Source organism: Cinclus cinclus, chromosome 11, assembly GCF_963662255.1.
Source record: "Cinclus cinclus chromosome 11, bCinCin1.1, whole genome shotgun sequence".
NCBI classification, from domain to species: Eukaryota; Metazoa; Chordata; class Aves; order Passeriformes; family Cinclidae; genus Cinclus; species Cinclus cinclus.
The window spans coordinates 8,114,180-8,127,051 of NC_085056.1; the positions used below are offsets into that span (position 1 = coordinate 8,114,180).

Here is a 12,872-nt window from a genome sequence, read left to right on the forward strand (position 1 = left end):
AAAGTGTTATGTCACCAGAAAGTGGCTAGAACACATTTCTCTAGAACACCTTAGCTAAGGAGGACTAAGGATAAAACCTTACTGACATCTGGCACCACCAGTCAGCAACACGAAACAGAAGCCCTCAAGGAGTGGCTTTTCAAAGGGCCACTGAAATTAATTTGTCTTAACTTTTTCTAACAATTCCTTGCTACTGCAATCAAAGCCATTGCAAAAAGCACAGCAAAATATGAGTGGTTTATTCCTCTGCTCCTATTACTTCAGTTCATTGTCCTTCATATCTAGCCTGACAACACCCAACCACCTCATCTGGTGGAAGCTTTGTAGCACTTGTTATCCACCTGGAGAAAAGGCATGGCTTTGCAAATATCAGGCTTCCAGATATACATTCTGGTAATGCTCACCGGCCTTCTCACTCACAGGTATAAACAATACAGCAAAAGCTCTTTCAAAAAAGCATATATGGAAGACATCAAACACATCCAACTTGATCTGATGTGCACCACACCACCTACAACATCAAGAGATGCCCACCCAAACTCCTGATCTTTCTGGAGACTTTAAAAGCTACCGTGCTTCACTCAGCATTGCTCAAAACCCCATGAGCACAAAACAAATGACCAAGATTCACACCCAGCAAGAAGTGTCAGCATGCTGCCAACCCCTTGCATTGATTCATCTACTGAGATCCCTGAAAAACATCACTAAGTAAGGAGAGGCTTAATGGTGTCACATGCTCTCTCACTGGTTAGCCTGACAGGTCTGACTGGGCCATGCTGAGACCACAGAGCAAGAACACAGATGGACAATTACACACTTTAAAAATTACTCTCTGTGCCAGCCATTCCCCTTGAAATACATCAACAGCATCAGGATTTTCCTTCTACTCTTTCTTGCTTTCCAGGAAAAAGCAGAAGCTGCTGCTATTGCACAGACAGCTATTTTAACTGTCTTCAAAGCAAAGCAACAAAATAGGTGACAGTGTCCCAAACTCTTCAGCTAGCACACCTTTTGTTTGCCAACTTTGTCACATTTGGTTGGTCTTAATAGTCATGTAAGGAGCAGAGAGGACATCACAGCCACTGATAAGGAATCAGAGCCTGAGCAAGGACTGTGGAAAGCTCAAGCTGTTCTCAGGTATCTGATCTGTTTCTCCTGCAGCCCTTTCCACCTGCTATCTCCTAAAAATGGTCTGGGATGAAGTGATTGAAGCTCTGGAAGAGGAAAGCAGATCCAGAGTTAAAACAGTGAGCAGTCTGGGACGTAGCTGTCCATGTAACAAGCACACAGGTGAGCTACAATTAAAAACAGAAAATCAGTATTTCAGTAAGGAGAGACAACATAAAGAAATCCCAAAGCAGCAGTACTGTACAGTTGCAGAGAACTGAATTATAACACCACTTCCACTCTGAGGTCAGCAGTTGCTGCAAAGTAATAAATCAGGCCTTCACCAGCTCTGCACAACTCTACTGAGGAGTTCACCAAGGTGAAGAGCTCAGCAGCCTGGGCAACACCTCGGGCCTCACCATCTCACCCATCAGGCCTAAGTTAAACCTCAATGACTTCACAGGACACCAAAAAAAGAAATTCCATCCATATTTCATATCTCTGCCTGCAAAATTCCTATTGTCAATGGCATTCTTGTACAGAGACTCGGGGTACTGGCCAAGAAAGGGCTTTCATTAGCACAGGCAAGCCTCCTGACAAGAACCTGCTCTCAGCCACCTCCCTTCACATTTGCTTCTTCTGTTCAAAAAGTAATGAACTTCACTACTAAACCCCTCAACCTAAGGTCCAGTTATAGTCTTTAAATTTCAACTTGAAAACAATCTCCTCTGAATAATCTTGAATCCTTGACATAGGCTCAAAACCTGCGAAGCAGCAACACAGAATGAGCAATGAGGTTTTGTCCAGGTACATCCTATATGATAACCCCTTACAAACACTAACAGATGAAAATCAGGTTCTTTTTCCACCCATACTTCAACTATGGCAGATGAAGTATCAAATTCAGCCAGTATAAACCTCAGTAATTACTACAGTAATTTTAGATTATTACTATCTGGTTATAAATCAGATCCCTTAGGTATTTCTTTAGCACTTTTAAGATATAATAGCTGCATTGTGAACCATCATGTTCCCTAAACCAAAATACAAGCTGCCACTCAACTCTGCTCAGCACATGTACCAGCACAGCTTGTTTCCTCAGAGCACAGTGGTCACATAAGTAAAAGCAGACCTACAGCAGCAACCCAGGGGCTATTCTAAGTCACAAATGTGGTTTCCTACAAAAGTCAACAACAGGGAGTCCTTATCCAGAGATAGGAGTTCATGTCTCACGTAGAACAGCTCACTATGTTTTGTCATGAGTTTGCCCACCTCTTTCTACAGAAATATATAAACTTTAAAGTATTCCTCATATCCAGCAGCACGTCACACACTTAGCATGACACTGCTTGCTTGGCACTGGCTCTTCCTACTTTGATTTGGCCCATCCAATGCACCAGCTCAGTGTGGATCCCACCTATCACTGTGAGAAAGTAAAAGGAGCTGTGATAGGAACACTTTGCCAGATTTCAGGACAAGAGCAGGGCTCTCCCCATTGACAGATGGAGAGTGGCTTTGCTTTGGCTCCTTGGTTCATGCACATGGGGAAGGAGCCAAGTCACTGAAGCAGCACAAGACACAGCTCTGCCAGCACAATACAGCACCATCAGTACATCACAGCAACTCTGCAGCCAGGAAAGCATTCCCACCACAAGAATAACCTGTGTAAAGCTCTGGCTTTAAACCACATGAACAAACCATGTGCAAGAAATACAAAGCCTCTAGTCTGGAGTCCTTTACTTGGAATCTGCAATGTATGAATGAAGCAGGGTGCTGAACACAGGCCTCCTATTCCTGAATTATCACCCAAGCCATTAGTCCTTTTAACACAGTTTTGCCTTCCACAAGACAAATTAAGGTAGAGATGTTTCCAAGTAAAATCTGTTCTTGGCAGCAATCAATAATCTGTCTCTGCTATTCCCTCACATGCTGTCACACTGACACCAAGGGGCCAGACCAGCTCCACGTGTGTGAGCTCCACTCTGCTGCAGCCCCAGCTGGACACAAAGTTCACTTTCATGGAAAGAGCACAGAAGAACCATTTTGATGCACTGAGCACAACACAGATTTAAAGAAAGCCAAGGACCAAACCCTTTTGGAGTACCAAAGAGAAAACAAGCAGTTACAAATTGCAACAGTTAAACCCTGGCACTATGGATGCAGTTCCTTAATGCAAACACAGGTCCTGCATTATGAGGCAAGTTCATAAACCAGAGGCTTCAAAGGAGCTTCAATCTCATCTGCCAGGGAGAAATGGCTTGAACTTTCATTTAGACACAGAACTGCCTTTGCAAATTGCTCTTGCTGCCCACCATTACAGCCATTTGGGTGACAGTCACCTGCTGCTCCTAATCTATTTAACATGAAGGAGGTAGGAAAAACAGACAAAAAAGTCCCAACTGGAAAGTACTGCCATCAGTTTAAGACTGTTTCCAGTTCCAGAATTCAACAGCTTTAGTTTTACAAGGCAAAATTATACAATGTGTTTTCTAAAATTAAAAGCCACAAAATTAAAATCTTCATTTGCTAATCTTTAATTCTTAACACTCCAAAGCTAAAGTTCAGCACTGGCAACTGATACAAGCATGGACTCATCAAAAGACATTAAGTACAACTCCCTACAGGGGAGTTGACAACACAAAGCCCCTTTTCTATCCAGTACAGCCCTGTAGTTGGAGATCACTTTCAAGCCACTTCTGCTACTTCAATCAGACCAGAAAAATCATGCCATCTTCTTACAGGAGAAAATGAACTGTTCTGCAACAGGAGATCAGGGCTAAATGATCTTCTGTTAAGAGCTTCAGTGAGCAGACTGTGAAAATTTGTGCCCTGAATCTTTCACTGCGTAAATATTGATCTAAATTCTTCTCAAACTTTCAAAAGAGCAACACTCAACAGTAGCCTCAAACCATTTAGAAAGGCAAGCAATAGAGACAGCTCTCATTGCAGTTCCTCCAGTCCAGAAATGCACACACATACAACTACAGTGTGGTGGCCTTTTATATAAGCAATGATTTGCCAGCTGCATCCTCAGGCAAGGAAGACAGTGTTTGGTATTCAGAGCATTTGCAGACGTTGGGGTGGTGCAAAGACAACCTCCTGCTATTCTGAAGAAAGAGCAGCCCTCTGGGCCTCACCTACTGACATTAGGAGAAAGTACCAGCAGCTGTGAGTAGGGTGTACACCTTGTACCCTACCCACAGCTAACAGTGTAACCCACTGAAAGAAGCAAGATGTAGCAAACAACATAAAAGAATCAGCTTTGCATATCACAAAAAATCAAGGGGGCAAAAAAAAATTGAAGTATTTTTTTGTTATCAAAGAGCTCAAGAACATAACTTTGTTGTAACTCTGGTACCAACAGAAAACAGTGCTCTAGACCTCACTGCCAACCTTCTGTTGCTGATTCTGTTAACAAATTGATATAATAACTGCTGTAAACAAAACATGCATTGGCCTTGGTGTTTGCAGAATTACAGTCTCATTGTCACCCAGGATCCAGCTATTGCCTATTTAATCAAAAATTGGTAGAAATTTCTAGTGATTCCTCTGCAGTTTCCCAAGGGAAACCGTAAGCACTGAGCAGTACAAAGGACGCTAGAAAAGCAACTGGTGCAGGAAAAGATGTCTTTTCCTTAGTTACAGTTCTTAAGAAAATACAGATAAGATACTGATGTCAAAAGCATAAAATCAGCATCTTAGAAGCCCTGAACAACTTCTGTTCACATAAGACAACCAATGCTTCAAAGGACAGTGAATGAAATGAAAGAAATTCATCAGTGAACAAGGGGTCTGGTTTGCCCAGGGAAGTAGCAAAGTCCCTGCCATGGCTCACAGCTCTCCTCAGATCTTTCAAACAGCTCAGGCAGCAGTGCTAATACTAAAAGCAAGAGCAGCAGAAGCCCCAGCTCTGCCTCCTCCAGATTTAGGGAGGGCGAATGTTACTACTGGGAACTGCTGCCCTCTGCTGTCACATGAAACGGGCAAAGTTAGTCTGACAAAACCAGGTTTAAAATAAAATCCTACATGATTAGAACCAGCAGTTCACAGGACAGTCAGATTTCAGGTGGATTCACCCAGGCCCCACAGTTCTGGTCTTACATATTTACAAAACACCTGTCCCTTCTTGCAGCACAACCTGAGAGGCCTCTTGTAAGCCAAACTCAGCCTAAAGCATGATTTTACCCAGCCCATCCCCTTTGCTGCAGCTGATGCAGAGTCAGAAGTACACAGCTGTTAGTCTGCTCAGCAAAATACCTCTTACTATCTGCAAATCTTTGTCGTGGATTGTAAACATCACCAGGGAAAGTGCCAGCCAATATCCTGCTCACAGCACAGAACCTGGACTAGGCTGAAGGAATGAAATGTAATTCCCTCAACCTTCCCAGTGACAGTACCACCAGGGAGCTGTGCCAACAATTATAAACAAATACTGGCCAGATGGGGAAGCCTAAGTGAATCTGAATTATATTTATGAATGTTTTAAAGTTGAGTAAATACTGAGGTCTACACATGAGGATACTCTGCAGCACTCATGCAGGAAAATCTTGGCCTCATTTTCCCTGATATCTGCACATGCTCACAATAAAAGAAAGAAATAGTGTAAAGGAAAGAGCAGACCCACTGTACTTCAGAGCCCAGCTCCAGCCTGCCTCCAGCACCCAGTCTGCACTGGGCCCACAGTGGACATATCACATCTGCCAACTTACTTGATTTCCTCACCAGCAAAATCAAACGTTTTGGTGATTGTCACTTTTCCTGAATCTTTTGGCTTCTCCTGAGGCTTATTCCCACTGTTGTCATCTTCAGCCTACAAAATACATGAAGGAGAAAGCAAAATAATGCATTTGTTGAGCCAAGCCAAATTATTATTCCAAAGGGCCAAGGGCCCAACACAGACCTTGGGTAGCACTGCAGTTTAGATTGGTGGGCAAAACAAGTCACGAACAGACAAGTAAAAAGAAAATAAATACATTTCATTCCACCAGAATGAAATTCCCCATTTTGGTTCCAGGCTGTCATAGAAGCACTAGGATCAAAACAAATTAAAACAAGAAGTGAAATTGTAATAAATGTAGGAAGGAGCAAGATTACATTGCAGTGGTTGAAAAAGCAAGCAAAAGCCTGGAGATTTGGTTCTCTCAAACTAAGCACCACCAAGCAGGAAAGCTGCCAAGGTGAATTCCATGAGAGTATGTTTATTTTTACTCAAGAATAGAGAAGAACAAAACTCATCAGCAGAAAAAGCAGTACTGATATCCCTACTTGTCAATAACATCACATTTATTTGAGAAGGAAAAATCTTTATTATGCAATTTGTCAACAAGGCCTCTTTAATTTACTCAGTCACAGCTGCTCAAAGGATACATAAAAAACCCTCAGACACTGTAAGTTACCAAAACAAAGCCCAAATTCTTGCTCTATCAATCACACATCACAGAGATCTTCAAGCAGGCAATGCAAACCCAAGAAGTTCACAAAGAGAACTGAGGAACTGCATGTCCCCATGAATTCTTCCAGGCTATGGAAGAACTTTCAAAGACATCTCACATTTTAGCAACCTGCCCATAAAAGTAGAATTGCTCAGAAGAAAATGTTCACTTCTCTTCTTCCCTCTGACTCTACAAGTAACCACCCCAGCTCTTCAGTCAGTAATAAGGAGAAGCAGGAGGGCTAAGATGAAAGGACTCTCCTTCCAAAAGCTGCAATCAAATATTACAAAACTATACTTGCTCTGCAGCCTTCCAACACTCATAGAAAGAAGCTTCCCACAGTCAGAACTGTACTCACCAGGCACACTCCAGACTTCTGTTACTGAACATTTATTTTGGCTGGCCATTTAAAAAACCCCAAACTGATAATTCTAGCAACAGAGGATTAGTTGTTGAATGTTCTTCCCTTCTACCACCTAAAGCATGAAAGGTTTTGACAGGGAAACACATGCATCTGGTTTTACTAACAACCAAATCCTTTTAAATACCTACCACACACAGAATTCTCTCTCCAGAAAAACCTCTGCACATGGAGAGCACCTTACTGGGGCTTACAAAGGGCACAAGAAAGCCAGATTCAATCTTGCTACAAATGTGCAACATGCAGCACCTTCCAGATCCCCTCCCCGAGGATGGAGGCACAGAGATGCCAGCACAGACCCCTTGTGCTTCCCCATTCACATATCACACACACCCAGAGCCTCCCCCCTTTTTTTTTTTAAGCATCAGGAAAGCCACAAGCCTCAGGGACAGCTGTGCCCACAAGCACAACTCAGACCAAAGCTCATTCCTGTGTCAAAAGAGGAATCCAGGACCAGGAAGGGAAGCCAAGAGGGCTGCATAGGACACTCCAAGATGCTGACAAACAGCCCCAAATGCAGCACCACCTCCACATTTGGAAGGAAGCCAGCACCTTGCAGTCTGGCCTATCAGGGGATTCAAGTCTTACAAAGCAGAGGAGGCAGGGGCAACCCCAGCCTCTTCACAGCTCTGTCCAACACCTGATACCAGCCAGAACTAAGGCTGCATGCTCTAAACCTTCAGGCCCTTCCTACACTCCCTGGATGCAAGCCTTGACCCCCTTACCTTCTTGATTTGTGTCACTTGTGTGGCAGCTGTTGCTTTGGGTTTCTGTCCTACATCACTGAGGAAACTGGCCCAAAGAGCATCCTCTTTCTTTTTTTCTTCTTCTTCTCTGCTTCTTTCTACTTGTTCTACATTATCCACTTCCTCCTCTTTCTTCTCCTCTCCATTCTGCTGGGCCTTTTCTTCCTCTTTCTCATCTGGCTCTAGCAAGAGACCACCTTTCTTCCTCTTCCTGAAAGCAGATGCCAAAAAAGAATAAAAAACGTATATGGAGATGCAGCAACACTGTTCCAGAGCTGAACTGTAAGCTTGGGTGAAGCAACACAGTATTTCATATTTTTACTAAGACATCCAATCTGGGAGGTCATCTCTTAACCTCGGGAGTATATGTATTTTATTAAGATGATGATGCTGCTCAGAAAATACAGTGAGACTGATACAGGCAGTTCCCCTGAAGTGAACTGGCCCGTTTGCACGCATTTCTGAGAGTATATCATGCGCTGAAACACTGGCACAGGTTGGCCAGGGAAGCTGTGGCTGTCCCATCCCTGGAAGTGTTCAAGGCCAGGTTGGATGTCGCTTTGAGAGACCCGATCTAGTGCGAGGTGTTCCTCCCCACGGCAGGAGGATGGAACAAGGTGGTCTTTAAGGTCCTTCCCAACCCAAACCATTCCAGGGTCCTGTGGTTCTAGGATAATGCAGGAACGAGGAGGGGAGGAGGACCTGGGCTAGACAGAAACCAACCTCAACTAGAGTATGTCTATATTTAGCTGACGGGAGAAACCCCGTATGCGCGTGCTTTGCACTGAAAACGGTTAATATAAACAACTCCTTCTTGGGGAGGGCTTTTAGTCACGATGTCCGTCGGAGTTCTCTGCTCCTGCCACTAAACCGGAACGCAGAGCAGCGTTTCCCGTTCCGCCGCCCCGCAGCGTACCAGCGGCGGCAGCGGGCCGGACCACAGCGGCCGTACCTGCTGGCGGGGCGGCGGGGGCTCCTCCTGCCGCGGGGCGGCCGCGGGCTGTCCGCCGGCTCCTCCTCCCGCACCAGCTCGCTCTCATCATCCTCGCTGTACTCAGCACCTGCAAGCACAGACAGTGAGCCCCGGGACCGCCGGGACCGCCGCTCCCGCCCGCCAACGCTCACCTGAGGGCACGTAGTCGTCATCCTCGGCCGAGGAGTACTGATCCTGCTCCTGCTCCGACTCCGACCCCGACATGGTGCGGCCCCGGCCCCGCCGCCTCACTGCGCCTCCCGCCCGCCGCCGCCCAGAGCGCCGCTACCGCCCGCGGCCGCCCCCTAGCGGACAGGAGCCGCGCCTCCGAGGCGGTGACGCGCACCGGGAGCAGCGACGAGAGTCCGCCGAGCGGGCCAGAGCGTCCCGCCAGCCGCCACCGGGGGCTCCCAGCATTCCTTGCGGCTCACAGCCGTTCCCATGGCAGCACGGGGTCGGAGCGGGGTCCGGCTCCAGGAGGCCAGTGCTGATTGGCGGTGAGCCCTGTCTGTTATCTTACGGCTCTTCCCATTGGCTGCAGCGGGCGGAAGCGGACGGGAGGAAGAGGCGGTGGCGGATGGCGAAGCGGGGCGGGTGCAGGGATGGAGGGAGGCGAAGCGGGCGGCGGCGGTCTCCTGCAGCAAATCCTCAGCCTTCGCCTCGTGCCCCGCATGGGCAATGGCACCACCACCTACTCCAGCCCGCTCTCCACCTTCCCAGGTATCTCCCTACTCGGAGCGGGGCCCGCCCGCCGGGGTCGCTGGACGCCTGCGGGCCCCGAGCCACCCTCACAGCCCTTCTCTCCGCAGAGATGTGGTACGGCGTCTTCCTGTGGGCAGTCGTCTCCTCTCTTGCCTTCCACGTCCCGGCCGCGTTGCTTGCCCTCTTCACGCTCCGACACCATAAGTACGGCAGGTTCATGTCCGTGAGCGTCCTGCTGATGGGCATCGTGGGACCCATCACTGCCGGCACGCTCACAAGTACGGCAAGTGCCCGGCAGTAGCGGCCGGGGGGCTCTGTGGTGATCAAAGGTTGCCTTCGGGAGCACGTGGAGTAGCGGTGTTCCCTGGGATGGAGATTAACCTTATGGCTTCATTCCCCCCTTGCCCCACGTTTGAAAGAGTTGGACCATACCCTGCATCGGGCATACCAGACGTGCCCATCGGGTGCAGAGCCAAGAGGGCTTTCACATTTTTGAGCACTTGGAGGAAAGTCTCTCAGAGTTTTGGTGTCAGTGTCCAGAACTGGGTAATGTTTGCAGCCTGTGGGTGGGAGATCTTGTGACAAGGGAATATCCCAAACCATCCCAACCCCCACACCTGCTGGAGGCCTCAGCAGAGTTTCAGCACCAGTTCAGCCATTGCCAGCAGCACATACTGGTTACTGGTTGAGGTTTGTCAGACATCCCCAGCCCAGCATTCTTGCCTGCTGGTGTGCAGGGAGAGGTTCAGAGCCTGCTGTACTCTGCCCCAGCCTCTTCAGAGACTTCCCCTTCATCCCTGTGGCAGAGCAGCTGTCTGACGTTCACATTTCGGCTTTTCCCCCCTCTCCACAGGTGCTGCCATTGCTGGAGTTTACAGAGCTGCGGGGAAAAAAATGATTCCCTTTGAGGCCCTCATTTTTGGTGTGGGCCAGACGTTCTGTGTGGTGGTGGTTTCCTTCCTGCGCATTCTGGCCACTCTGTAGCTCCTCTGGGGAGGCTGGAGAACACAAACCAAAGGAGGAGCAAAGGACCTGCTGCCTCAGAACAAATCACAGGGAGCACAGTCCAGCCTTCTGCTTCTTCCACTGATTTAAGGAAGTGGGAGAGCTTTCTCCTGCCTCCAGCCTCGCTTGAAATTTAAAAATCTTGAATTTTGTTACTTTTTGGTAACATTAAGTGCCAAGTGAAATTTATTTATCTGGAGGATAGGAAAATGGCTACCAGAGGAGGAGACCCGTGTACCTTTCACCAGTGAAGAGTTGTAGTAACAGGACATGACTAAAATATGACACCAGCTGTGCTGGAGTAGGAACAGGACCAGAATGACATTGTGTCCTCACCACTCACCATTTTGTTGCTTGGTTTTGAGTGAACCTGAAGCTCTTTTAATGTCAGTATTTTAAATTAAAAAACTAATTATTTTTTTCTTCGTGGCCCAAACTTCTTAATACCAGGTCATAGCCATAATGGATTTGGGAGCAGCAAAAAGAGAACTCACATGGATGGGAGTGCAAATTTGTGTCTGGGAGCTTTGGGTGGGAATGATGTGCAGGGCAAATGACTGGTATAAAAAAGATGTTGTGAATTTTATTACAGCAAAGCCCTTCTGGCCCTGTGAATGTTCTGCCCAGAGGCAGAGCACAGTAGAATGGGCACTCCAGAAATCCCAGGTACACGTGGGCATGCACAGCTTCTCCTCAGGCTTTGAAGGAGACTTGGATTTTCAAATGACCCCATTCTCCTTTGGCTTGCTAATGCTGTTCACGTTGGTGTGGTGGAGCTGGGTGTCTGTACTGATCTGGAAGTGGTACTGGCCAGCATGGATGAAGTCCCTCATGCTGCATGGTCCCTGAGAGCTGCATGGCCAGGCTGGGTTGTGACCTGGGGTGTCCCTGGTGTGGGAAGTGTGCCATGTTTTCAGCATTGAGCTGATAGCATGCTGGAGGCTGAGAAAGCTGCAGGGCTTCTGGCAGGAGCCTGTGTGATTCCTGTGTCCCTGTGAACACAGCCCCAAATCAACCCCTATCCACATCCAGTACTGTCTCCTCATTAATTATTTTAGTTTGTTACGGTTTTAAGTGACTAATTGGTACCTCTGCGCTTGTGCCCTGAGTTGTGCCGTATGGCTGGGGCACTTGAGCAGCTGACTGGGTGCTTCCTGGGACTTGGTTCTTGGGAGAAGCTGAGGTTGAATTCCAGGGATGTGGCTGGGCAGTGTAGCCAGCCCTAGGTCTGGCTGTGGTCTGTGTTTGTACCCAGCTCAACCGTGCTGGCTGCAGACAGAAAGTGCTGTCTGTGTCCAGCCTTTCAGGGAACAGTTCCCATCTCTGTCTTCATTGAATTCCTCTGGTTTCCAAACCAGTTCCTTTTGTACCTGCAGCATTTCCTAGGGCCATTTATCTACCATGAGCCCATGCCCTCAGTGCTGGAATGACTGGATGTGGCACTTAGTGCCATGCTCTGGATGACAAGGTGGTGACCAGTCAAAGGTTGGACTCGATCTCAGAGGGCTTTTCTAAACTAAATTGATTCTGTGATTCTTCAACAGGGCATTGTGTTTAACATGGAAAAGGGTTTCTCTGTGCATGGACTTCTCAGGAGGTCTGTCGACAGTGAGAGGTGTTTTGCAGGAGCTACTTTCTGAGATTACTACAAATTTTAGCCAATGTTAATTCAGGGAATAGACATGCACAGTTTAGGAAATAATTTAATGTGAATCCTTCTCCTTAGGTGGGTGAGGTCCAAGTGGTGTAACATATACTAAACCCTGGATTTGTGGAGAGCCCTGTGTGCTGTTTCAGTCTTCCTGCCAGGGCAGAAACAATGAAAAGGAAGGAATAAGCTTGCTTTCTGTCCCCCTTTCCACTTTGTATTTCAACATGTGTACAGAATGCACAGTTTAATTTACAGGAATTATCCCATGTTTTCCTGGATGGATTAAAATATCTCATGGAATTTGGATAGGGTGGGTCTGGTTTTACCTTTCAGATGATAGCAGAAACCAATGTCCTGAGCACCTGCTCTGCTCTCCTTTACCCTGCCCTGGTTCCTGGCACCACTCAATAGCCATTAAGCTGATTGTAACTGAGAAAGCACTTTATCCCTGTGCCCCATGCTACAGCATGAAGAGGTTTCCTTGCAGGAAGAGAGGCAGGACATAAATGGGGCTGCTAGCTCAAAACAAGTGAAAAATTGTTTGGTAAAGTCACTCAATGCTGGGTAAACTGAAAACCTCCAGTTTCTATCTCTTGGGATCTCCTAGAGTCTGTTCTGAGGGGGTTCTGGTTTACTTGAAGAGTTGGCAGCTTGACCCTGTTTGGAATGTTTGGAGCTGGCCATGTCTCTCTATGCCTGGATGCTGTGAAATTTTCCAGGAATTCTTGCATAAAAGCTGAACAGTCAGCTGATTGGTCTTGACACATTAGCACAGGAGGCAAGTTCTTTGTGTCACCTTGGTACTCACAGAGCATCCTCCACTCCACTGGCTGCT

General features: G+C 47.2%; 2 protein-coding genes across 3 annotated transcripts in view; one reads left to right on the plus strand and one right to left on the minus strand.

The window, feature by feature from the left end:
• CFDP1 (craniofacial development protein 1) overlaps positions 1–8,944 on the minus strand; it is a 61,182-nt gene extending 52,238 nt beyond the window's left edge. For both annotated transcript variants that reach the window (XM_062499979.1, XM_062499978.1), the window contains exons 1-4: positions 8,832–8,944; positions 8,659–8,767; positions 7,686–7,917; positions 5,817–5,917 (exon numbers count right to left, since the gene is read on the minus strand). In XM_062499979.1, the coding sequence (XP_062355963.1) occupies positions 5,817–5,917; positions 7,686–7,917; positions 8,659–8,767; positions 8,832–8,904 (515 nt within the window). In that variant the 5' untranslated portion in view covers positions 8,905–8,944. The remainder of the gene's footprint in view (positions 1–5,816; positions 5,918–7,685; positions 7,918–8,658; positions 8,768–8,831) is intronic.
• A 337-nt stretch (positions 8,945–9,281) lies between these two features.
• Positions 9,282–11,166, plus strand: TMEM170A (transmembrane protein 170A). The gene is made up of 3 exons (XM_062499880.1): positions 9,282–9,399; positions 9,489–9,659; positions 10,235–11,166. Exons 1-3 carry the CDS (start codon positions 9,282–9,284, stop codon positions 10,363–10,365), a joined length of 420 nt encoding a protein of 139 aa, XP_062355864.1. The 3' UTR covers positions 10,366–11,166.
• The last annotated feature ends 1,706 nt before the right edge of the window (positions 11,167–12,872 follow it).

Bases quoted from the DNA above. Each gene is read 5' to 3' on its own strand.
- TMEM170A (XM_062499880.1), top strand. From the start codon at position 9,282: ATGGAGGGAGGCGAAGCGGGCGGCGGCGGTCTCCTGCAGCAAATCCTC. The intron at 9,400-9,488 runs GTATCTCCCTAC...TTCTCTCCGCAG, and splicing joins CCCGCTCTCCACCTTCCCAG to AGATGTGGTACGGCGTCTTC. The intron at 9,660-10,234 runs GTACGGCAAGTG...CCCTCTCCACAG, and splicing joins CACTGCCGGCACGCTCACAA to GTGCTGCCATTGCTGGAGTT.